The 26229-nt window shown below is 43.9% G+C and overlaps 1 protein-coding gene and 1 long non-coding RNA gene across 4 annotated transcripts in view; one reads left to right on the top strand and one right to left on the bottom strand.

The window, feature by feature from the left end:
- The window catches only part of ttyh2 (tweety family member 2), a 45478-nt gene that overhangs the window by 11943 nt on the left and 7306 nt on the right, over nt 1-26229 (top strand). For 2 of the 3 annotated variants that reach the window (XM_053413861.1, XM_053413860.1), the window contains exons 3-8: nt 7690-7801; nt 14922-15142; nt 17009-17104; nt 23215-23287; nt 25974-26043; nt 26125-26180. In XM_053413861.1, the coding sequence (XP_053269836.1) occupies nt 7690-7801; nt 14922-15142; nt 17009-17104; nt 23215-23287; nt 25974-26043; nt 26125-26180 (628 nt within the window). Of the gene's footprint in view, nt 1-7689; nt 7802-14921; nt 15143-17008; nt 17105-18377; nt 18527-23214; nt 23288-25973; nt 26044-26124; nt 26181-26229 lie in introns of those variants that run through there. The other variant, XM_053413862.1, reaches the window with a different exon arrangement.
- Nucleotides 15998-18273, bottom strand: LOC128426816 (uncharacterized). Its single transcript, XR_008333290.1, has 3 exons — nt 18077-18273; nt 16168-16239; nt 15998-16087 (listed from the first exon to the last, which is right to left on the bottom strand). It is a non-coding gene; the product is annotated as an uncharacterized LOC128426816 (long non-coding RNA).

Raw genomic sequence — 26229 nt, 5'->3', positions numbered from 1 at the left:
CTTTGTTCATGCAGTCGTCTCCATGAATAAATCTTTCAAAACTGTTTCCAGGAAGCTGTTACCTACAAGTGACATGAACAGAGCTGTGACTGTCGAGCACTTTACCACCATAGTGGGAGAGTCACGTGACCTTTGACCTTCCAAAATATAATCAGTTCATCTTTGAGTCTTAATTAAACATTTGTGCCAAATTTGAAAGAATTCTCTTGAGGTGTTTTTTAAGATAAAGCATTCACAATTATCTTGACCTTTGACCCTTTATCCCCAAAGTCGAATTAATGAATCCGTGATCCAAGCAAACGTTTGTAACAAATTTAAACAAATTCAAAGAAAACAAATATGAAATAAACTGTGGGACTTTTTAAAGATAATAAGGGAATTATAAAAAGTACATGTGATGAGTGTAAAGTAATTTTACACATGCTTAAGTGTTGGTAGGAAAATAATACTCATCTCGACACTAAGTGCAGCTCAGGAATAATAATGGGATTCTGTAAATAAAAACTCCCTGAGCCTTTGGATATAAAGTTCATCAAGCGTAGCCTATTTATTTCTGTGTCGATGTAACCTCCTGTTTATTTTTCTGGATGGATGACGCCTCATCGTAATAAATGAAAAGCGGTTACAGGTTACTAATGGAGGGTAAAATTAAAACTTGTATTGCTCCCTTTAGCGCAGACCTGGTCCTACAAGACCTCAAACAGAATCTATAATGAGTTTCAAGCTTCGCTGCCATGTCTCGTGCATAAACAAATTTCATTTTTTTTATTATATCACTTAAATTATTAAAAATGTGACCATTTTAGAGGAAGAGAAACGTTTCCTTTTACATAAGAAGAAGCTGGACCCAGTGTTTCCCCTCAGATTCTACTCAGCGTCAAAGTGATTTATTTGGGCTGGAGGCGTCTGGATCTCATTAAGTCTGCGCCAGACTGAAAACTTTCCTCATGTGAAGTGACGTTATGTTTATCTCCAATAAAGATTGAATGATATCGCTGTTGTAGCCTTTAGCTGCTACACAGGCAATCCAGTTAGGTTTTTACTCAAGAGCCAACTTTTCATTTTCCAAATATTCCGCTGCTGCTGAAAAACCTCACATCTACTGGGGACGAAGATTCGAGAGCTTTCTTTATGTCTTTATTCTTTTAATTTTGAGAGCGTTACTTCCTCATTTCATGCTCAGATTTTTCTGTTCTCTTGGATATTTGTGAAATAACCACGTCAAGATTCTACCCAACCAATAGAAACGTATGTTATTGTCACAGCCCTCCTACTTCTTACAGAGTCAGAGACATTGTGAGCAGCCTAATGTTTGGTGATCTCCAGTTATCTCAATTAATTTGGAAGAATGCTGGTAAACAAGCCACGGAACCAGGATGAATTAACAGATGGATGGATGGATGATTGGATGGATATATGGATAGATGGATGGATGGATGGATGGATAAAAAGATGGATGGATGGATGGATGGATGGATGGATGCCTGCATTGAGAGGCGGTGATGATCACATTCAGGCAACGTCCCACCGTGTCTCTCACAATCAAAGATGACGCTCTTGAACAAGTAGAAAGTTAACTCCATTAGAGACTCACTCACCGTCTAATGAAGTTACTGAAACACATCTGATACGACGCAGTCAGCGCTTACATCACCAGACACAACCCATTAGATCAGTCCCAGAAATCTACTCTATTCATGAAGGAGCTAATTGAATTTGGTGGCGGGGGGGGGGGGGGGGGGGGGTTACGTCTGTCAGCCATGTGACAGTCGTGTTTATAAACCAGTGAGGGATATTGAATTAGACCTAGAGCATTGTTGTGCAGGCTTGTAGGATTCCATCTACTTTAACTGAGGGTGAAATATCTGTTCTATTATAGACAAAGTGTAAAGCACATGTTCTTTACCTCTGGAGGTTTTAATTATACTTATAATGTACAGTAGATAACTTTTATTTATTCTCATATTGTTTTTTCTCTGTCCGAATCTACTAAATTCAATTTAATGACAAAGTATTTTTCATAAAATGTCTCAAAATATGGATGTTTAAAAGCAAAACATTTAAAATTATGATTAAAACAAGATTCCGGACGTCAAATTATCTTATATTTATACTTATTATCTAAATCCCTGCTTGTTAGAACAGCACTAAAGCACTACAGCCTGATTCTCTAACACTCAGTGTTTCCCCCTTTTGGCCAAAGGAAGCCAACTGGCCTCTGCTTCCCACCGAACTCCGCCAGTTTTCATTACGTCATATTTAATCATTCATGTTCACTTTTCTTAAACTGTGCCGTGGCAGCACCCCTCACATTAAACATGTATGCAGCGGAATTAAAATTAGAACAGAAAGACGACGGAGGTCAGGCCCCAGTGGAGATGAGAGGTCTGTTCTGTTCTGTGTGGATTCACCAGCAGGTCAGGTTGTGTTTTCAAACCACAGCCTGGGATGCTGCTGCTGCTGGAAGAAGCTTTAATGAATTGATTGTGTGGTTTTTGTGGTTTATTTGCATCGTTATTAATAAAAACCAAACCACAGTCTCACACTTAAGATCCTTTGCAAATATGTGGACTCCTTTACCCCTCATATAATTATTGCACACATAATTCTATAATGATAATTACAAGGTTTAACATGTGGCCCCCAGCTGTTAATTCCAATGCACATTATTCCTACTTGCATAAGAGCAGTGGATGGAAACACATGTTTATTTGGATTTAATCTTGATTAGAAACAGATTCACTCACACATATTGTTAAGGGGATAAAGTGTTCTTTTCTAATTGTTGCTAAAGTTCACTTCCTTATTTACTTATATCGGAATAAAAACCTAAGAACTGCACATATGAAGTTAATCTCTTTTCCCACCAATGTCCCGGGGAAGTGCATTTTCTTTTGTACTTTAGAAAGAAAATATGTAACTGTGGATAAACGACGGGGAAGGTCTTCATATCCTTGTAAGAACTGTTTCCACTTAAAAAAGGAATAAAGTCTTTGTCCGAGCCTGTGGGAGATTTAGTGATAGCGGCTGTTTCATATCCATCTGTCTGATCGTCCCCAGACTGATAGATATGATCTGTCCAGCTCAGGATTTAAGTGGAAACCTCTGTCACAGCATGTGCATAGTAAAAGTACTTTCGGGACTTTTAAATATGTCACATGAACTTTTGTCTCCGTATCCATCCCAGGAAAGTGACTCGTTCTGTGCCGAAGCTTAAATTTGAAGACTTCAGGTTTGAATGAGACGGGATTTCCTTTGGGAAATCAACTCTCTACTTTGATTCTCAACTTTGATTGGGTCAATCCACTGGATCCACCAGAGGACGGATGGGATTTAGCGTTTGGCCTTTGACTGAAGAGAGAAACTGACTTAATTTTAATCTCATCAGTCCAGACTCTTCCCCTCTTGTCCCCTTCTCCCACCCCCCCCCCCCCCCCCCTCACCTCTACCCCCTGGGTCCCCTCTCGTTCTGTCCGTCCTCCCCTCGTCCCTGTGTTTTCTGTTTTAAAGTCCCACTGCGCTCCACTGTTATTATGTGTGACAGTGGCGGGAGCCGATGTGCCGTTATGTCCATCCTAATTAACGCTGGTGGAGCCGGAGCAGATGTCACTCAGCCGTGGTCGCAGCCCTGCCCATGGTGTAGCACTGCGACTGTGTAATTACACTGTCACCACAGCAGATCAGGCTTCTCGTGTGGAAGACATCTGAACGGGGACAAAGCATCTAAGTTTTTAGTGTATCCTGTCCTGTGACCGTCTGGTACTGATCAGTTTCATCTAAAATTTAGTTGAAGAAATGTATTTAAAGTGTAATTTGACCTTTTAATTTGGTCCATGTCCTGTATGCTAACATGGAGTAGGCTGGGTTTATGTGGTTGGGACCATAGAGTAGATTTAAAAATTGAAAATTAGACCGCTGCTCAAAAGTGAAGCCAAAGCATCTTGATCGCCCCCTGGTGGCTGCCTTCAGTATAGACCCCAAAACCTGTCTCCTCCATGTTAGCAGATGGGACCTGGACCAAACAAAGAAGTCAAAGTACACTCTTGACAACTGAGACTGACACTTGCAATTGGTGGGAGGGGACACTGCCCCACTAAGCCTCTTTTACTTCTTGGGGATAATCTTTTTCTACTAATTGGAATGAAAAAACATAAAAATGTGTTTAACTGCTCCTTGGGCGTTAAAATAGTTATTTTAGAAAAACCTCTCCCTCTCAAAGTCAGAGATTCATGCGTGACACATTCAGATGAGCCGCTGCATATTAAGAGGATTTGCTTTGGGGGTGACCCTTGCTGTAACTCGAGGAGGACAGGGTAAAATATAAATTCGTCTGTCAGTGTTTGTCACGTCAACCGAGTCTTTGCTGCCGTTGTGGAGCCGAAGCTCAAACAGTCAAACATGTCTGAGTCTATTTAAAGTAGCCAAAGGCCTTTTTCTCTGCTGCAGGCTGAAGGCTCCTTTTCTCTAAAGTCCCTTCACTGTCTCTCATCCTCTTTTGTCATTTATCAACGTGACAGTCGGGAATTTGGCTCCATGCTCGGCTGCTGAAATCCACGATATCCTCTCTGAATGAGATATTTCAAGGAGCAGCGCTAACTGGGCCGATGGATGGATGGATGGAGGAGAGGCGGGGGAAGAAAACGAGGGATTCGCTCGTGACTCTCCGTCCTCACGTTAATTAAAACCCGAACTTTTCAAAATATTTGCAAGGTTCAAAGAAGGCGATGTTTCTCTGGGGGGATTTATTCACACAATGCATTTTTTTGATGTGTGATCAGAGATAAAAAGAGGAGCGACTCCTGTGGTTTGCTTTTGTAGGTGATTCTTTGGATCAGAGGAAAGATGAAGAAGAGCAGCAGCCTGTGCGTCATCATCGCCGGATTGTGGCTCAACGTGGCCACATGAAGCAAAGCTAACCTTCTCGTATTCGCTCTCTGTTTTCTCTCGTCTCGCTGGGATTCGCCCGTCCTCCTGCTCTCGGGGCTTGTGTCATATTATTTGTTGTGAGCGGTCCGTCTTGCTGTCCTCACAAATGCAACAACCGCTGCCTTTTGCTTATTTCCCTGTCAGTTCACTGTCTCTCTGGCTCCGTCCACATCCGTCACTCCCCGTCTCTCTCTCCAGACGGATGATTATATTGATGCATTCTCCGTCTTTCATGTGTCTTCTTCTGTGGGAGGTTTACCTGCAGGGCTTCAGTTAATGAGACTCGAACCTTTTTGTACTAATCAGGGCTGTTCCGCCCCAGTGCACCCAGCATGGACTTGCCACACTGCTGCACAGCTCGCTCAGCCAGATCCAAGGGGGGAAGCTGCAGGAAGCAGCATTGACTGCGGTTTTATTGTCTCTATTTTCTGCTTAATGCTTATTCAGAGCATCAGGGAGGATTCGGGGGGGGGGCATAAGGTTTAAGAGACTGTCTCAATTAGGCTGACTCCTGATTACCTTCCCTTTGGTCCTGACCTGCCCCAGCATAGCCTTTATCTGGAGAACACTTTGGCAGTTGGTTAATTTAGAGATTCCCAAACCTGACCTCCTTACTCCAGGAGGCACTTTGGCAAATTCCTTTGGAAACATTAAAATCATAGAGTGGTTTAACAAATCACATTTTAATTTCAGAAATCATATTGACTCACCCTGAAAACCATGTTAGTCTGTGAGAACTAGCAAATAAGAACTTGTGATTGTCGAGGTAGATTGACAGATAGATGGTTATCATCTGATTCAGATCCACACCAACTTTCAACCCGTCACCCGGCTTCTCCCTTTGCCCCCCCCCCGACTTAATTACCACCACCGTTAGAGGTCACTCCAGGTCTCAGGGAAACCACGGTGATAAATCCCTGTAGAATTAATGTGGTCATAAAATATTGACTAACGAATAAAGCCAAGTAGCCATAAATCCTGTCTGCTCGACACCGGGGAGTGAAATGATTCCCAGTTAAGCTCCATTGATTATCAGATAATGGACTGAGGTATAACTGGGGGATGCTAATTCGGGGCGCTAGCTACAACCGACGTTATTCTATACGACAGCTCTGCAATAATAAAGCTTGTATTTAATCACCGTGAGTCCGATGTATTGATTCACGCTGTCCAGCCGCATGTTTTATTGAAAAGAGAAAAATTAGAAACACCTCTCCAACTCATGCTTAATTCAATACCAATAACCCCTATAGGTGATATATTAAAGGGAAAACTTTTTGTATTTAATAAATCAGTGGGATAATGATGCAATAAAAGAAAAGAATGTTTTTTCTGCTGAGTCAGTTGAACATCTATCTATCGGGGATTTTTGCAGCTACATAATCTTTTGTGAAGAAAGTTCAACCCTCCATCAGAGTTCAGAGGACTTCAGGATCACTGAGACCCGCAGAGCAGAGACATGGTGGCTCAACACGTTACACTGGTGTTGTGTTAAATGTGTGCCCCCCCGTGTGACACTGAACACCTCCGAACATCAAACACTCAGTAAACACAGGATTTCCTGCAGCGCCTCTGTTCTAATTCAAGGTTTAAAGCGTTTCCTCCAGCAGAGACGTCAGCGGAGGTTTGGAGCTTTGTCGTCTTCCGAGTCTGACGATTAAAGAATGTCTCTCGTCTTATGATGAATTTAGTTGCACTGTGTCATTAAGCACAAGAACTTCCCTGCAGATTGATGTTTAATTTTAATAAAAGGGTAAAAGTGTCCTGCAGAGATTAGCAGATGTTTTTTTTTATCTTATGTGAGACAGGCTTTTCACTGCCCTGGATTACCAGTGTGACCCGTGACCTTCAGTTCTTTACACCAGCTCCACTTGCTAATGTCCCACGTGTCCTGTGAGGCTGTGAGACATCTTGTCTCCGCATCCGAGAAAGATGCTTTCAGAGGGGGGGGGGGGGGGGGAGAAGCCACAGCTCACAGAGACAACTTAAGATTTTGTGTTTGTGTTGGAGGTTATTTTGATTGTGCTGAACAAACCGAATCCTCGGATGACTGAATCCGTAAAAACAACTCCCGAATTATGCATATTCCAAAATCCCTGTGTTGTATGAAATTCCGGTTGAAAGAGTGTTGTTTACATAAGCAAACACAGAAATTCAGAGAGTGTTGTTGTGGAGCCGCTGCGGCGCTGCAGAGATCCAGTGTTTGTTTTCCCTGCTGCAGTAAACCCGTCTGTTTTGAGGTTTGCATAAACACGTCCATCAAACGGGAGTTTACTGCAGAATACAGTTACTTATCTTTATGAACTTCTGTTATTGCATCGGAGAGAAAGTAAGAGGGGCCACAGTCTTTGAGTTGGACTCAGAGAGGCTCCCCTGAAGACACAATGTGAATGTCCAGATGTTGTGTAGATGCTGTTTTCTGTTTTGCCACATTTCTAATCGGTTGTTTACATCTTTCACAATGTTTGATAACAGACGGAGAGTCAGTAGTTTGGTTTTGATAATTTCTAAGCTTTGGATGAACTAATTTTGAATTAATTGATCCAAGGTCAAAGGTGAAGATCACTGTGGCTTCACAAAACAGGCTTTTGGCCTCTTGAACTTTATATCTTATAAGTCAGCCTTTCTTGGAGATTCAGTTTTGGAAGCTGACGAATTTATCTTCAACTTCAGGACCTCACCTTCGATTCGACTGATTTCCCAGTCCAGCCAGTGTTGTCCTTGTTTCCAGTCTCACCAGTTCCCGTCTTTCTCTCTCCACAGCGTTGCAGTGGGTGTGGGCTTCTACGGAAACAGTGAAACCAACGATGGAGTGTACCAGTTGACCTACTCCCTGTACAACGCCAATCACACGCTGGGCGGCGTGGACAGTCTCGTAAGCAAAGACACACACACACACACACACACACACACACACAGAGATCACAGATGACGGATCTATTCAGCTGTAAACAAACTGCTGTGAAGTGACGGCTTCAGGAACATTACAGAGTCGCTCGCTCGCTCACACAAGAGGAGACGAGCCCAGAGGACACAGTTTAGTTTCCCTTGAAAAAATGGTTTCATGGTCTTTTTATAACTTTTTACCGCTACACAAAAAACTGACAGCCTCTCTACACAAAAACTCTCTGGTTCCAGACAGACAGGTCTCTCTCTCTCTCTCTCTCTCTCTCTCTCTCTCTCACCCTGGCCTTGGCAGAAACAGAGAGTCGTCCTGTGTCTTTCTCTCCACTCGGCTTTAGCTCAGTTCGTGTGCATGATTCCTTTTTTCTATTTTTATCGGGCCTCACTTCCCATCTAAGAGACGCTCATCAGACAGACGCCCAAACTCACCACAGTCACAGATATCACACTAAACGACAACGTGTCTTTCTTTTTAGTCGAGAGACAAACCCTCTACTCTAGTCTTGCCTTGATACTTGTGTGAGTTGATTTGTAGAGTGACTTGAGACTTGTGTAGAGTGACTTGAAACTTTTTGGACTTGTTAGTTGACTTGAGATTGTGTAAGGACGTAACACTTGATTGTCCTGAGACTTGACTTGAAACTTGTGTAGACTTAATGAAAGACTTTTAGAGGTGTGTATTATCTTGACACTCACACAGATGGATTTTAGACTTGGCCTGACACTCATGGAGTCTGACTGGAGACTTTAAAATAGCATTTGGTGTTTCTCCAAGCTGCACCCGACCAAATTAATAAAGTTATTATTCATGACCCTATAACACTATAAAAATACAGTGTATATACTATATGCCTGATGGATATGAGGTTGCTGAAGAGTAGCTGTGTGTTGTCGTGTCCGTGGTGTGAGACCTGCAGTGGAATCAGATCCTCTGTGACTCTCTGTTAAAGAGCAGGGATTAACTCTCCATCTGTGTTAATGCAACTTAATGTGGTGGCATGTGAGCCACTCTGTGATAAACCTGTCTGCACACACTACAGCTGTACTATGTGGTATTTTAGGATGTGTTGCAGTGATGATGGAGGTTTGAACACAGAGGAGTTGTCATCTCTGAAGCTTTTCGATGTTTCACTTTATAAATGATTTAAAGTGGAAACATGTTAGAACCCCACGACCACTGATGTCGGAAGATAAGTTGAGTCAGCTGGGATTAGATCTCACGTGATGTGCATTAACATGGACAATGAACACGCTTTTATCATGTTCCCCATATCATCAATACAAGCACATGTCATACAGCAGAGGGGGGGTGTAGTCTCCCTCTCATTTCTAGGATGTTTGAATTGATGTACACTGATCGTCTCGTATTAATCCTGCGCAGCTCTTAGCCTCATTAATTCCTCAATGTCACAGTAGAGAGCTGAGAGGAATCATTAGCATGTATCCCAGCGAAGGCTTGTTGGTGCGTCCTCTGGGACGTGTGAACCCACACAAGGACATAATTGGACATGGTGGCCTTTCTTTTAGCATCTTAATGCATGTGAGTGCGTGTGTGCGCATGAGTGAGTTCATCGCAAGCGGCTATAGACTGCTGAGGAGTCGAGTTCTCGGAGTAGGACAAAGAGCCCAGTGTGCCACACACGGTTCACAGTCTCCCCCCCACCTAATCAACCATGAGCCCGGGAGACAAAGCCCTGTGATGGGGGGGAACACGCAGCAAAGCTCGCCCGTCTGATTGGCAGACTCGGGATTGGAATTGAAATCACTGACAAAGACGGCTCCGCTGCCCTCTGGCCCACACAAACGCCTTTTAGCCGAACTCCATGAGAGTTTAGAAACCGGTTGGCTTCTAAAGACTCGGTGTGTGTGAGGGAGGAAAAGGACGGAAGTCAGATTCTTTATCAAGAAGAAGCGTTTTGTTTCTTGGCCGCTGTTGAGAGCGATTGGTTACAGTCAGTAATATATGCTCACGATGTGTACAACAGAGTCTCACGAAGAAACACGGTATTTATTTGTGAGAACCTGAATTTGACTTTGACTTTAATCAAAATGGACCATGTGAAGACCCCAGTGGTGAAATACCTTCTCTGTGGCTTTGCTGCTTGTAAAAAGTGCCAACAAGTATTAGCGTTCGATAGCCACAAGCTGTTTGTGTAGCACGTGTGTTGCATCATGGGTGATGTGTTGGGTCATGGGACATATGGTAACGAGTCCGGGGAAGGGTTCGGATTTGGAGATAATTGCAGGCGTCAGGTCCGATGTGGAGCTTTACAGGGACAGGTTCACAAAACTGAAATCATGAACCAGTCAAACGTGGACTCCAGCCAGACTGGATCATTTATCTGTGCTGCAATGGGACTGATGGGACGCTCTAAGTGTTTAACCACACTAATAATAACTTTATTGTTTGGGGATGGATGTTGAGAGAGGAGTTGGCAGCCGGCAGTCGCTGGGTCGATGCCGGGGTCGGTCAATGAGCCTTTGGCCGGAGCTCAAAAGCAGATTGGACGTCGGCCGACTGCATAATTACTGACATGCATATTTCCACACTATTCTCATAATGAGCTTGTTGTAATGACACAGTCTAATAAGCTCTTATTAGCTCTCTTGATGAAGCGGGGGGGAGGGGAATCACATAGAGAGAATAACTTCACGCAGACAGTGGAATTCAGATGGCCTTGGCGAGAGTTGAGATTTCGAAGGACTGGGCCATGTTCTCTTTCCCAGTCTGACCCTGTTTCAGCTCCAGAAATAATATTTCTGGGAAACCGAAGTCCTCAGAGGAGTTCAAGTATTTTTGGGACCTGGTGCTATTGTTTCAAAGAGCATAAATTAGAGTTTGACAATCCCTCATTTACTTTGTGATAAGAGCGCTTGTTTGCTGGTCTGGGGAAAGGACTCAGATTTGCAGTTGAATTCACTTTGTTAGTTTTTGTTTTACTGAAAATGAAAAGACTCCTGACGTTATCCAATAAGTTTCAAGTTGTTTTTCATTTTAAACTTTCTCCACCGGCCACAGAAAACACAACAAGCTCACTATGAACCACTGAGTCGATGCTGTTTCTGAAGCTCAATGCAAGTATTGTGTTTTTAAATGATCTCGGTCTCAAGATGAAGCTCTCACTCGAGTGGGTTGAGGTTCCAGCTCCAGAGCTATTTGGGTACACAACAAAAGAATGAGGTTGCATGTACAAAAAGCCTGAAATGGGGCTGCAGCTCCTTTGGGAGACACAATAACATAAGAGCCTTCAGGAAGAAGCTTGTGGGGAAAGGGCTACATTTCTAAATCAGACGGACAGACAGAGATCTCTGGAATTATTTGATAGATTATGAAATATGTGTTATATCTGTTATTTTCATAATTTTGCTGGAAAAACATAATCTTAAATTCTGGTCCCTCCTTCAAACAGCTGCTGTCCCTGCAAGTCCAAATGTAAAATATCTCTTTGACATCCAGTTTGTGCTTTGTAATAAATGTGCTGCTGGGTGCGCTCCAGTTGAGATATGACTAATGGACACATTTGCTGACTTCCCTATTCTTGAGAGGCTGGATGAGCTGCCATGTAAAGTGAGGTGAGGTGAAGTGAAAGTGCTTGACGCTGGGGTCAAAGGTCGTCTCTGAAGCCAAAACAGCAACTGCCTAACCCCCCCCCCACACACACACCCACACCCCTGTGAACTATTGCTCTCTGAAAACAAAACCACAGACAGAGACAGATTTGTGGAACTGCTCTCATCTGGTTGTGTCTCACTGTATTTGTAGCTAGTAGCCGTTTAATCCCACTTCCTTCATTCAGACAACAATTTTTTATTGTGTTGGCTGTTGCTTTTGCAGAAACCCTGATTTAATGGCTAAACCCATAAATGTTTGTCAGTCCTTCTGCAGGGAAACCTCCTAGAGCGCCGTGGTCATCGAATATCCGAGAGGGTGAAACGTAGATAGTAGAAGGATGTATTATTAAAGCGATGTTCCACCCAGCACTGAAGATGTTCTGATCTTTGAGGTGCAGAGGCACTTCAGACCCATGTTCCATTTCATGCTCTAGCTCCCACATTCAATTTTAATTGAAGGCAGTCTCTCCACTTCCACGCAGAGACAATGAGACTCAGCGAGAGAAGAGGATCTGAACCTTTTGTTTGACTTCCACAAATACGCTCATCGGCCTTTTATTGAAGTGATAACGGGTCAAGTACAGAATATAGAGGAAGTGACTCCAGGCCGTTTGCACAGCAGCTGAAGTGAGAACAAATTAGTTCATGGACGAAGAAGAAGAAGTCAATGGCAGAGCCTTGTTGTGAGAGTGACGTGGAATTAACAGATTTTAATTGGGGATCTGAAGCTTATGGAAATGTTATCTGTATTTTCTTGACCCAAGTTCCATCCTTCCGCTGAGTTTTGTGGAAATCAGTTTTGTACTTTTTGTGTTGTCCTGCTGACAAACAACAAAACAAGCCAATGGGCCGGAGCAAAAACATAACCTCCCTGGACAGAGCAGAAATTCATGAAATCCATCCTCATCGGACACCGGCCTGTAGGGTGTGATTCACAACTTTCAAAACAAAACACGATGAAAAACAAGTTTTTTACCAGCTCAATTAGGAGCCTGGCGAGTTTCTGCAAGGTTTGTGTCTTAGATTTAATTAAAAACGTCCCTTTACAGCCCCCCCCCCCAGGCTTAAAGATAGAGATCAACTTCTGGTGAAGAGAAGTGGGATTTCTATTGAGCAGAGTGTGAGAGGATGTATTGTCCACTTGGGGACATGACCCACATGTTGGCTCTTCAACTAAATCTTCTACTTCCTTTCTTGATCCTGAGATATGGACTCTTAGATAAAAAAATACATTGACATGCATTAGGATGAAGTCATATTTGTCATATAGTTAAACTAGAACCTTTGCATCATTTTCTTTCGGTTACAACCTACATTTGATATTTGGGGACGTATCATTTCTTATGTGTCTTCTTTATGTCAGTTTTTTACCCTCCAGCGTGCAAACCCTAAAATGAAGTCTCCTCTGCACATTGTTTCTGCGTAAAAAGATGTGAGGCTTCTCAAATGTCCTCAAAACACCAGACGGAGATAAAGACAGAGACGACCGGAGCTGGGAATCATATCTTCTCGATCGGTGCGGATCACTTAAGGATCAGATGGAGAGGAAAGACAGATTATCTGGATCGGCTGTCTCCCCGAGCGTTTCAGATAAGATTCTCACACACGAGTCAAGGATCAGATACGAGGCTTCATTTCTCATCTGTGATTCCATCTCCTCGGTCTCCGGAGGAAGACGCAGTGTCGATGAGCGGTGAGATAACAAACCACAGAGAACCACGGGCATGTGTCCTGTGTCTCTCTGTGGCTGACTCAGCGTGGCTCTGTTTTCACATTTAAAGTATTAAAGTCATTATGTGTCACACTTTTATTTGATTAGAAGATGCTTTGTGTTTTTCAGATGAAAAAATTTGACAAATCAGCTTTGGAGCCATCTGTAATCATTCCAGTGCATTCTGTGACACGGCCACAGGGGGCGCCAGAGCAAAGCAATTCAAATTCTACACATAGTAGCTTTAACGATGACAATAATAATAATTTATACATTTTGCATTCAAGTAATGGAATATGAACAATCACAATTAATTACTCAGAGAATATGTTTATATTTTTGTGCATCTTAAATGTACAATATGGACCCTCGGCCACTAGGGGTCTCTCGGGGTGAGTTATCGTCTTTACCGACATTTTTTGTCCCACAATAATAAAATAATGAAAATATCTGATGTCTTTCGCTCGTTGAAAAGATAATTTGTCTTCTCAGATTTACTTCAACACTGAATGATCTGAGGAAACTTTGTTTTCTTCGTGTAGCTCACAAGTCTCAGTGAGTCATGGAGGTCTCTCCTCTTTTCTTTCCTCCTTTCATTCCTCTCTTATTCAAAGCTGTTTTCTCCTCACTTTTTCCATACAGGCCTTGTGCTGCACTTTGAATGCAAACCCGACTAATTACTCCCACACAACCTCTCCACGTCCCGGCTCCAGCAAAAAGCCGCTCCCTGATAAACACAACAACAATATGAGTTGTCTCTCCGGTGAATGCCAAGTACCCCGAGCTGAATGGGAGCGTTTATTACCCTTTTTTAATTATCAAATAGCAGGATGTCTGTCCCTGTAAACACTTTCGGCCTTTAAGGAAAGTGATTAAACCAAAGTAAACGGTTAGTGCCCCCCCTTCCCCACGTATACTGTTTAAAGTGGTCGTGTAGTGTTTGGCCGATGAGGTAAAAATCAGATCCAACAAAATAAACGAGTCAGTCTGAATGAGTTTATTTGTGCTCAGAGTATCACGTGTCCCCCTGGTGGATTTGATTAACTCCGAGATCTCACGGTTCAAACAGGTCAAACAAACAATCGCTCTCATCAACGAGGAATCACTTTGGAAAATCAGCCTCACGAACAACAGGAGGTGGAATACAGAACTCCACCCTGAGCCAGAGAACTTCACCTCGAGGCTTCTTCTCCAGTTTGGGTTGTTTTCCCGAGCTGAGTGGTTTTCTCTCCACGGAGCTTTTCACCGCTCGCCCACGCTCACTCGTCCCGCTCGCCCACACCGTCAGAAACTCGGAGCTGAAACAACCTCATGTTCAGGCTCATCTTCACCTTTGCTCACTTTGTTTTGGGAAAAAAAGCTGAATTTGATAAGGCTCCCGAAGGGATTCTGCTCTGAGCTCAGCACGAAGACGAGCATGAGGAACAGATCTAGTTTTAGCAGAGAGGTGGAGGGTTTAAAGATATGATCCTCTCCCAGGAGAAGTAATACACACGGCCGGCAGCTTTGGAAAACACAAGTCTGAATACAGCAGTACTACCAAGTGTTCATCAGTGCACACATCATCATTTTGAATCAATGACTTTTCATATAAAGCTGTTTCCAACATAAACTGTGCGATGTCCAGGCTAGTGTGTGTTTTATCAGGCAATATAGATATTTGAATCTTTATTATGCCACTTTCAGTTTCTAGCTCGGTTTTCCTCTCCCACCTGCAGCATTGTTTCATCTTTCACCCCCCCCCCCCCCCCCCTCTGGTCCCCTGCAGGTGACCGGCACCATGGGCAGCATGAGGAGCGGCCTGCACCAGCACCTCGCCCGGCTGGACGAGATCTTCGCCACCCGCGGGGACTTCGTGCAGACCCTGCAGTTCATGCAGCAGATGGCTGACAACGTGATCAAACAGCTGCTGGGCCTGCCGGACTGGGAGGAGGCCAAAGTGGACCTGGCATCCATCGCTGATCAAACGGCCAACGTGGAGTACTACAGGTGAGGAGCGGAGGAGTGCGTGTTGCCGGCTTGCACGGCACAGTGAGGCCACGGGGCTGTGTGTGTACTCACAACACCATGATGCTCCAGATGTTCGGGGAAAGAAAGAGAAAAAAGCCTTTTGAAAACAGGTTTAACCCTCGAACCAGGTCGACCAGATACAAGAAATTTGAAAAAAAGGCAAAGATACAAGACTGTCCTCCATCTTTATTTGCAGTCTGTGTATTAAACACTCACCCTCCGTAGACCCTGCTGATGAAGTGCAGTTGTCTGGCGTCGCCTCACCGGTTGTTTCTGTTCAATCTGCTCAACACACAGGCTGGTGTGTGTGTGTTTGTATTGATCTGTAACGTGACGGTGGGATATCTCAGCTCCACACTGATAGAGCAGCAGAGAGAGAGCAGACAGCGTGAACTGTTAATGGATCAATTATCACCGCCTCGTGCCGGCAAACTGTGTGTGTGTGTTCTTTGATTGAGCTAATCAGCGACTAAATGTTGTTGTTGTGTTGCTGCTGTCAGTCTGTGTCCGTGTTCTCATCCAGAAACACTTTGTTTACTTGTGCAAACTCGCACACAGGGATTGTTGTGTTGCTTTACGGAGTCATTACAACTTAGAGGAATGAGATTTACAACTGAGGCGAAGACTGAAACAATCCTATGAGCTTCTTCTTCTTCTTCGTCTTCTTCTTCTTCTTCTTCATCTTCATCTTCTTTTACTTCTTCTTCTTCATCCTTTTCTTCTTCGTCTTCATCTTCATCTCTTCTTCTTCTTCTTCTTCTTCTTCTTCAGCATGTGGTTGGCAAACATCTTCCTCCTCTTCCTCTTTTACATGAAGCTGATGTGAAGATGACAGGGACATCTGAGTGAGGCGTTGTGTTCTTTCATAATCAACCTTTTACAGGCGAAGCCGGCTGAGTGGCCCTGAGCTGTCCGACATGATTTCTGTGAGAAAAGTGTTTTTCTATTATACATTCATGTAACCAGCCTGTCCCCCCCCCCGGGCCTCCCTCGGCTGTACTCACTTTAATTAGATTAAGATAACACGAGGACTGTGTCACCCAGAGGAGCCCATGTGCATGTTGTACTGTACCCGACTGCCAGCAAGATGAAATGAGGAAGAAGTGGCATGGAGGTGGTGGCGAGGGAGAGAGGGAGAGAGAGAGAGAGAGAGAGGGATGAGATTAAAGAGAGTGGATGAGGAGGAGGAGGAGGAGGAGGAAGAAGGGAGCGATAGAGGAGATGGATTCTGTAGAGTGATTGGAAAAGACTGATGGGAAATATAAATTATAATTAAAACGATAACAAGACCATAAAGTGACGGGAGAGAAGAGAGGGGGATGAACACAGAGTGAAATGGATAGATGATTGTTGGATGAGAGGAAAAGAGGAAAACTAACTGACTTTTATATATATATTATAGGTTTTTTAGCTCAGGGGTAAAAACGAAAAAAAAAAATTGTCTTCACTGTATAAAACATTCAGGCGTATGGATTTAAGTTCATTCATTAATAATCACTTGGACAGGTTCAGTGTGTCCAGTCACAAACTGACTGCTCACACAACAGATGCATGCACAAGGGAGACACACACACACAGACACACACACACACACACTTCAAATGACAGCTATTCCATGTGCCTGAGGTGAAAGTACAGTAAGTGGGACACTCGCCTTTTGGGTTCTGAGTCCTTCTTGTTTTCTGTGAGAGTTAAAACAAGCTTCACAGTTGTGAGTTTGTGACACTGAATCTCACGTGTGCAGTTTCTAACAACCCAGAATGTCCCTTTAACCCGAACTCTCCATGCTTCGCTGCAGGACACCCAGTGATCAGCAGTCTCTAACTGTTCTCTGTCTCTCTGCAGATGGCTCACATACCTGCTGCTGCTGATCCTGGACCTGGTCATCTGCCTGCTGGCCTGTCTGGGCCTGGCCAAGCAGTCTCGCTGGCTGCTCACCACGTGAGTCTAATGTGCCCGGTAACACTGAGCTATTTAGAAAGTCACAGGCAATGACGGGAAGCAATCTGTTCCATTTGACTGTATCCTATCATATGGTTTATCCTCCTGCACAACAGGAAGGATTGGAGAGAGGAGGCAGGGCCGAGGAGAAAAGTGGTGGATTTTCAGATTACTAATTCAAAGCTAACTGGGAGGAACCGTTCTTTTAATAATTGAGAAATCTCTATGTCTGAACTTCCTCCTCCTCCCACTGGAAACCGCCTGGTGACTGAAGCTGCACAGTACTGGATCCCACTGCCTCACTGGCCCTGTTACATTTCACCAGTTGCCTCAGAGCGTTGCCAGTGGTGGGGTTGAGTTCGCTCAGAGTCGGAGCCATTTGATGTTATCACTGTAACTCCCTGAAAATCCTTATTCCAGCGTAACACTGGCTTCACACAGGAACTACATCCGATTCGGAGACTGTATCTGCAGCACAGGTTCCTGCCAGTTTAAAACCCAGCCCTGTGTAGGTATGGTGGACCAATGGTGGACGAGTGTTTAATTATTCAGCTTTGTATTTTTAGGCCTTTTTTTCTTCAAATTCATATTTTATTGATTTTACCTCTTATACGCGCCAAGACAACAAGCTAAATAAATCATGAATAAAAGCAGAAGCGATGAAATTTAAAACAGCCAAACGGAGAAAAAAGAATCTAAATCTAAACAAAATTTGGGAAAATGAAGGAATTATAACAAGATACGATTATATTACATAATATAGCTTAACATACGAGAAGAAATAAGATAAGATAAGATCACTTAACATAAGATAACATAAGACAGACATTTTCTGTGTCACAGCAGCAAAGGAGATGGTAGAAATAAGAAGGAAAGAAATGCTATTCACAACGTAAACACAATCTTTACATTGTGTACTGTAAGTGCAGTCAACTGTATGTACAATATAATGTATATTCAAATGCACTTCACCTCCTCCTTCACTTAATCTCTTTAGATTGTCCATAGTTCACCAGCGTCTCTGGTGGAATGTGATTTCTTTCCTCTCTGCTGCAGCACAGGCTCCATGGGGCATGAAATCCACCCCGGCCTCCATTCATGCAGCCGAGCGTCACTCTGTCTCTCTCAATCAGTCACTTCAGGGTGTGAGCCGAGCTAAACTCGCCCTACTGGCCACAAACCAACCCCCCCCCCCCCCCCCCCCACCCCCCATCATCCCCTTCTGCACACACAAGATATGAGTCGGTGTCAAAGAGTGTCACTCCCCAGAGATGCTCTCTTCCAGTAGAGTGGAGGTGGTTGGAGGCTCGAGGGAGACGATTACCAACTCGGGGCCGATACCGGCTCCTTCTCTGGTGCTGGTGGCCGGCAGGCTCCGGTGTGAGCGTGACACGCTAACACAGTAACAGCTCAGACATCGAGGTGCGTCCACGTGGGAGAGAGACAGATACCCGCCGACCTTTCTGTCAGCCGCGGTTACTTTTCTGTTTCTAGAAGGAAAAAGTTGCCATTCAGTTTTTTTTTCTGGTGCCATTTTTTCATCCTTTGAACACGTTTCTCTCTACGCTCTTGCAGCAGAAGGAGAAATGTCAGAAAAACAACATCTGAAAGTACATAAACTACAGAGTGAACTGAAGCGTAAAATGTCAAGATGTAAACACGACATATTTTAGACCTTTCTGGGCTTCGGTTTACAGACTGCAGGGCTGCGAGCCACCGGGGGTAGAGTAGAGTGGAAAATCATTAGAGCTGTTCTGACCTACAGCGAGAAGAACGAGGGAAATCGTGCTGCGCTCAGTCGAGAAACACGACTCCGGATTCTGGAAATTATCCAGAAGGGGCTGGATGTGAGGAGGGAAATGTCAGAATCTGTTTTTCCTGCAAGCTCCAAGTTCGGAGTGAGGCCACTTGAGAAAAGAGCAGGAGAGTGTCCGGAGAATTCACCGCGAGCGAGTGATTGTGTTGGTGACACAAAACTGGAGGAATATAAATATCTCTGCATGAAAAAGAAGAGCTACACACAAAGAAAATACAAACAAAGATGTAGACTATAATTCTGAGGCTGGACATTATTCATCATATCTGCTTCCTGCTGCTCTACCCAGCCTTGCCGGATTTCGTGAAAGATGAATTCCTTGTATGAAAACAGCTTCAGTGAGATTTGCTTCAATTACAATAACAGCAGATTGTTTCATAAACGAGGAAAGAAAAGAAGAGACATCTTTGCCGCCTGGAGGAAAGTGGAAAGAGAAGCTTTTGTTTAAAAGCAATTAAACTGTTCAGGTCACCTTGAACCAAGTGTCTTTAAGCCGGAGCTGAGTTCAGCAACTAGACTAATATCTCATATCTTCTCTCTCTCTCTCTCTCTCTCTCTCTCTCTCTCTCTCTCTCTCTCTCTCTCTCTAAATGAAAGAAATGTGATGGTTGTGCAGTAAAACTCCTTCAGCTCGAAACCTGATGAATAACGTTGATTCAGATAAAAGTCAGGACGCCTGCTGGTCTAGACAGAATCACACAGAGGGAACGGAGTCGCTTTGAAATCACGCTTGTGTGCAACTTTTCATGAGGCAGCGAAACGTAACAGAGCCCGAGATTCGTTTTCATCACTGTAACGAGGAAACGATTTTAATTAACATCTGACAAACGTTCACTGAAGAGTAATTTAATTTCTTCCAAATCGTTTAACCTTTTTTTATGTTCCTCTTTTTGTGGTCTTTGTTAAAAAAAACTTTGAAATTTCAAGTTAAAACTTTTAAGAACATCTTTTTTAATCCTTTATGTATACAAGACTTAAGAAGTACCTCAAAAAGTAACTTTTACAAGAAAACCTTTTTTATTAATATTTTAATAAGTTAATAATTTGATATATTCAGTGACTTTAATCTTAAAATTGAAATGTTTGATATATTTTTGCACCAGCGCTCTTCCTCTGATTTAAACTTTATTCTTCTTCTCTTTTTCACTTTATTCTTAACATTACCCCTCAAAATGCTAAAGAAGAAAGTCTTAAAGTATCCAGAATCCCAGCGGTGACGACACAGAGCAGTTCTTAATATTTCATTGTTTGCAGGATGATAATTGATTGAATGAATTTATTGATGAAGTCACAGTTCAGCTGCTGCAGGTCTCAAATGACTCAGATTTGATGATTTATTCAAACTGCAGCTTCCGACCGAGGTCTGATGAAATCCCATAAAAACAGTGGAGTGAACTCACTGGTCGTATCCAGGCAGTTACATCAGGGACACGTATAGTAAATATAAACTGAGACGTTGAGCTGAAAAACTCATTAAATCAGTAAAGTGCCGACTTGACAATTCTGTTCCATAAAATTCTGAATCTGTGAGGAAGTTGTTCTGAGCTGCCGGAGACGCTTCATCACAATATAATGAGCTTCAGTCCCAGTTCCTCTGAAGTGACGACCAGGAGCCAGAGTTAGAACGTCAGAGGAAGATGTGAATAGAAGTTCAGGAGCTCGTCCCCCCCCCCCCCCCCCCACCCCCCCACCTGCTCACTGGCCCCTGTGGATCCTCCTCTGTATTTATATTTGCTTGGCGTCAGGTTTACACTCGATTTGCCGCTGAAGCTCGGTGGATCCTCTCTACACAACACGGAGTAAAGTCCTGCTTTGGTTTGAGCCGCTCAGAGGGCATCACCCTCATGTGCCCGGCCACGTTGGGTCATAGTGTGTTTACAGAAGCTCAGACAGTCCAGTGTTACACAACATGCAACAACACACAGACACACACAGGTCAGTAAAGTCCCCAACCACCTTTATTTCCTTTATTTACCCTTAAAAAAAAATTGTATCGCACGTAATGACCTTAGTGCTGTGACTATAAACTGTAAATAAAGATGGAAGACATGACAGCTCCCCAAAAGTGTCGCCCCCTGGTGGCTGGCTACTTTATAGGTCATAATCCTTGCCTCCTCCATGTTAGTGGATTGGACATGGAACAAAATGAGATCTGGTGTTTTTGTAGATTTCTCAGGATATAATCATGGATCTGGATGAAAATAATCCAACCATCTTTAAACACAGTCTGGGGTTGTGATAGTACTTTATGAAGTACTGTCATTTTAGAAGCAGGATTAGATGAAAGTTTTCAATAGTCCCCAAGAAAAAACAACATTTTGAGAAAAGTCCGATAACAGACTTCTCTTCATACAGCTTTTATCTTCACGTCATGCATTTACATTCAGACCTTTCACAGCCCTGAACCACAGCTGCGTTTGGGAACTGCCACCACTGATATATGTACTTACATACATATAAAATGGTTCAAACCCCGAAAGATCCAAAAGCACATAACCTTGTCACTTCATGCAGACATCCCCCTGCTCAGTGGCTCAGTCAGGGCTTTGTATCAGGGAGCAGGAGGGAGACGGGCTAGAGGAGCGACTGCTGATAAAGAGGGAGGCAAAGAGAATATGCGGGAGCGAGGTTTAATGGGAATATAGAAAGTGAGAAATGGAATAAAGATAAAGGAAGAAGGAGCGAGGCGTCTGCAGCTCTGTGAATTCTGTATCTTCTGTGAATTGGATTAGCCGCTGAGCTGGAGGACGTTTGTCCAGACGAGCGGGCCGCGACTAAACCTGGACATGCAAACACAGATTCTATTAAAACACTGGTGGAAACCTAAAGTGCTGTGGTGGTGAAATCAACAGGAGCTTATTGGATTTTCTGGAGATTATTCGACCCAATGAGAGTTGATCCACGATAGAACCAGGGTTCATCTTTTAATGGGTCGGGATCGTCTGTCTCACTGAATCAACACAGACGGGGAACGGGCTCAAAAACACAAATCCTCTCAACTTGGAATCGCACGTATCTGACGCCGTGAGATCATCAGGGTGGGATATGAAACATTTCTGTAACCTCGCGGGGGAAGGAACCGGGGGGCTGTAATCGAATGTAGGCCAGTGGAGGGGATCCGCTCGGCTGCTCGCTCCTCGTCTGCAGCTGCTGCGTGTTGAGGCTGCAGAGTCGACTCCCACAGAAATAAACATAACCTCCGACTCCCCCCCCCGCTGATGACAGGCCAGTGAGATCACCGCTCCTGCCCCTCGAGGCACGGGGCTGTTTCCTTTCTGCAGCAGAGGCCATCGTGAAAATGATTCCATCTGCGTCACTGTATTCCCTCTGTAGGGGGGGGAGGGGGGGCTGAGAAGTACATTAACTGTTTGTCCATTGTCCACTTCTGTGTATGTTGTAGAGTTTTCATCCTGCAATAGGGTACTTTTCCTCAGGACTAAGTTTTCCTCCTGGTCCAACATTTTTTGGGGGGGGAAGGGTCACTCTTACTTTTATCAGTACAAAGAAAAGTTTGAAGACGGAAAAGAGTTTTACCTTTTGGCGTTTTGAGAATAAAGAGGAAACGTTCACAATAAAGTTGAAATATCAAGAATAAACTTTCAATTAAAAAAAGTTTGAGACTATCTCCAGCTGCTAACATCAGTGCATGTGATAAAACACCTCGTGCAGATCCATTCGTGCCATTTTTCTTCTGAGAGCCACTGGTCAAGAGGCCGAGCACGTCCAGGAAAGGTGTCGGCCTATCACAGGGCGGACGTATGAAGACAAACAACCACTCACACGTTATGATTTATAGAACACACTTGCCTTTGCCTCACACTCACAGCTACTGAGTGATTTATCGTGTGTTAAGCGGTTTTCAGACTTAGAAGATAGCAGAAAACTTTCTGTTCAAGAGGAGAAACCAAACCAAGCTTGGAGAGACGGGACACTGGCAGCCTACATTTCAACTTCAGTCTCAAAACGGGAAATACAAGGACTATGAGATTAATATACTTTATAATACATGGAAACAAACTCAACCTCAACAGTTTATCAACAGTTTAGGTGATGATGCGTCGGTGTTTACAGCTTGTTTCAGTGATCACAGTGTTCCTGCTGTAGTCAATACAAATTATTGGAGGGACCTTTCTTTTGCAAATGGCACAAGTGATGTAAATCATTAATCTCTGTGTGTCACTTGGATTGATTCCAAGTTTTTCTTGGTTTTGGATAAAAGAGTTTCTGTGGATGTGTTGATTTCCCTAAACGCTGCTGTGTGTGTGTGTGTGTGTGTGTGTGTGTGCTCCTGCAGGATGATGGTGTTCGGCGTGCTGACGCTGGTGCTGAGCTGGACGTCACTGGGAGCTGACCTGGCCACTGCTGTGGTGAGCTGCTTCACCTACTTGACCCCCCCCCCCCCCCAGCTGCCCGGCGTGACCCGATATGAACCGGCACAAACCGGCCGAGCACTCCTCGTTCCTATCGCGCCCTGACAGTGATGATAAATTGCTTTCACTACACGCACACTGCACTTGAGAAATGTCTTTCTCTGTGTGAGAAGTGATGATTACACACTGCATCCAGTGTCGTGTTAAAAGATATCTGCCGGGTGTCAGAGCACGAGGAGAAACTGTCTGAACAGGACGTTAGTTATAGGTTTCTCCTCTTTCTGTATCTTCTCAGGAACATATTCACCTATTTTTTTATAAATGAAAACATTGTTTGACGGTTTGAATCCAGGTTCAGTCAGTTCCTGTCTTTGTGGAGTTTTCATGCTCTACTGTGTGTGCGTGGGATTTTTTCTAAGTGCTGCAGCTTCCTCCCACAGTTCATACACATGCAGACTGGTGCTAATGGGAAACTCCAGATTAAGTGTAGGTGTTTATGGTTGTTTGTCTCCCTCTGTGATGATTTAGCCTCTGGGGGCGACAGGCAATTCAGGCTTCTGGTGTCGACAATTTGCCGTCAACTGTTTCCACACAACATGTTGCCTCGTCTCTATTAAAAGCTTTTGAATGCAGAATCATTGAAAAGCAGATTCATTTGCATTAAAGCCTCCTTTGCTCTACACGTGAACCTGCGATCAAATCCTACTCAAACACAAAGGCAGTTGTGTTCAGTTCAGTTGTATTAGTTTAGACGGGGCTAAAACACTCATGTGAACAGTGTAGAGATCAGTTTTAAAATTAAAAAGATAGTAAGGATGTAGCCTGTGTGTTGACCCTGTGATGGGCCAGGACGACCTGTAGAGGGCGCACCCCACCTCTAGTCCAACGTCAGCTGGGATTGGCTCCAGTTTTTCCCAACAGCCCTTTTTAAGACTTTCGGGCGTCTCACTAACCTCTTTAGGATTCATGTTGTTTTTTAACTGAGCTTTACTTTCCTCTCGCAGTGTCATCTAAAGAAGTTTGTCAGCTTGTCCTCGTCTCAGTTTGTCTTTCACACGTCTCCCTCCTTCACTTCTGATCTCTGCCATCAAACAACACACCTCCAAAAATAAACAAAAAAAAGAACAAGCTCTCCCGAGCCGTTACACAGGCCTGAAGAACTCGAGTCAAAGTCAAGGATTATGACGAGAGGCTTTTTAAAGCTCATCATACTGAATAGCTGAAACATTTCCCTGTTGTGGTCCAAAAAAAAACAAAGAAGCCACTCAAACGTTCTAAATGACCTGGAGGGAAATAATCGATGTGAAGTGTGAAAATACAGAGAAGCATTTCAAGGAGACGGAGAAGCGCTGACTCACTCGCTTCAGGCGTCTGTGCTGTGTTTCTCAGGATGTCGTGTTTTGACTCGGGGGGGGGTGCAGAGGATTGTTAACACGTGTGAATTAAGGTTGGGGATAATGAGCAGCAGGAGGAGCGATCAGTTCCACATCAGTCGGTGTCCTAGTCTCGTTACTGTCGTCTCTACACTCTCCAGTGTCTGCGGCTGTTGAAATCCCGATAGTGAAAAATCCAGGACACACAGGAAACGATGGACTTCTCAGTAAATGACGGATGATTCACAGTCGGGCTGCTGCTCCGTCACAGATGGTGTGAGCAGGTGGGAGAGTGGGTGGAAGGTCAAAAGGGAGTTCAGTCTGTGGGGAACATGAACGTCCAAAACAAGTGTCACAAGTGACCAAACACAACAGGTTGAGTGTTCGACTGAAGGATCCAAATATAACACATTCACTTTATAAATACGTTTAACGTGTCTCTTCTCTGGTGTGTTACATTTCTCCCCACAGAAAAACAGAAGCCCACAAAACACCTCTTCAATAGTTGTAATACCACAATGACCCACATCTGGCCACGCCCCCCTAACGAAGCCAGGCCCACATTTCGGGAATTGGTTAACCAATCACAACACAGCTGCCCTTGGGTTATCACGTGAAACATTACATACGTTAGAATGTGCTAAGTTCGTTTGTTGAAAGATATTTTAACATGATACTGATCTGTAGATGGGAATCCTCAACTTAAATATGTGTGTCAGTAAATAAAAGCTCGATAGCGCCCCCTTCCTCACAGAACTCGTAATAACCGACAGTCGGGAACTCTGAACTCTCTGATCTCAGAGAATCAATCTCTTCTCTTCGATAACTCGGACAAATCTGCTCTTCTATTTAAGCTCCTTGGTTCTTTCCTCGTTTCCAACAAACTGAGACTTTTTCCCCATCTTTTCTCATCTCAGTGTGGGGCTCATTAGCGCCCCCCCCCCCCTCAGCTACATACAGTGTGTGTGTCCTGGGCCCCGGGGACATTCAGCATTCAGGCTGCACACTTTCTTGTTAGCGCTGTGCAGTGGAGTAGAAGCGGTGGTGAGGGACAGAACTGGATGATAAGAGCAGCTTCTCCTCCTCTTTATTTCCTGGACCTGATTGTCTCCATTGTTATTCAGCTTCGTCGGATGTGGTGATGAAATATTAATTTCGGGCGCACCACTCACTGCTCGACACTCCTATTCACTGAGTCTCTGAGTTTTTAGATTTTTCATTTCGAGAGAACCATTTATTCTCTGTGAGTCTTTTGTCTTTTGTCTTTTGTCTTTTCTCTCATGCGGCTCCTGTGTTTTTAACTTTTTCAGGGCACGAGTGATTTCTGTGTTTCCCCCGACAAGTTCGTCATGAGCCAGACGAAGAGCCTCATCCCTGCTGGTGAGTGTGAGTCAGATCAGTTATGTTGCATCATTCACTTTTGTTAATGTGAGGAATAAAAATATGGATTTTTCTCCACAGATATTGTTCATTATTATCTTTACTGCAACCAGACGCTCTCCAACCCTTTCCAGCAGGTGAGAAATGACACGAGTCAAACTTTACTATCAACTTTTCTCCCACACA

This window comes from Pleuronectes platessa, chromosome 21, assembly GCF_947347685.1.
Source record: "Pleuronectes platessa chromosome 21, fPlePla1.1, whole genome shotgun sequence".
Lineage (NCBI taxonomy): Eukaryota > Metazoa > Chordata > Actinopteri > Pleuronectiformes > Pleuronectidae > Pleuronectes > Pleuronectes platessa.
Note: the sequence above shows the minus strand (reverse complement) of the source record. Positions and strands in the feature narration are given on the sequence as shown.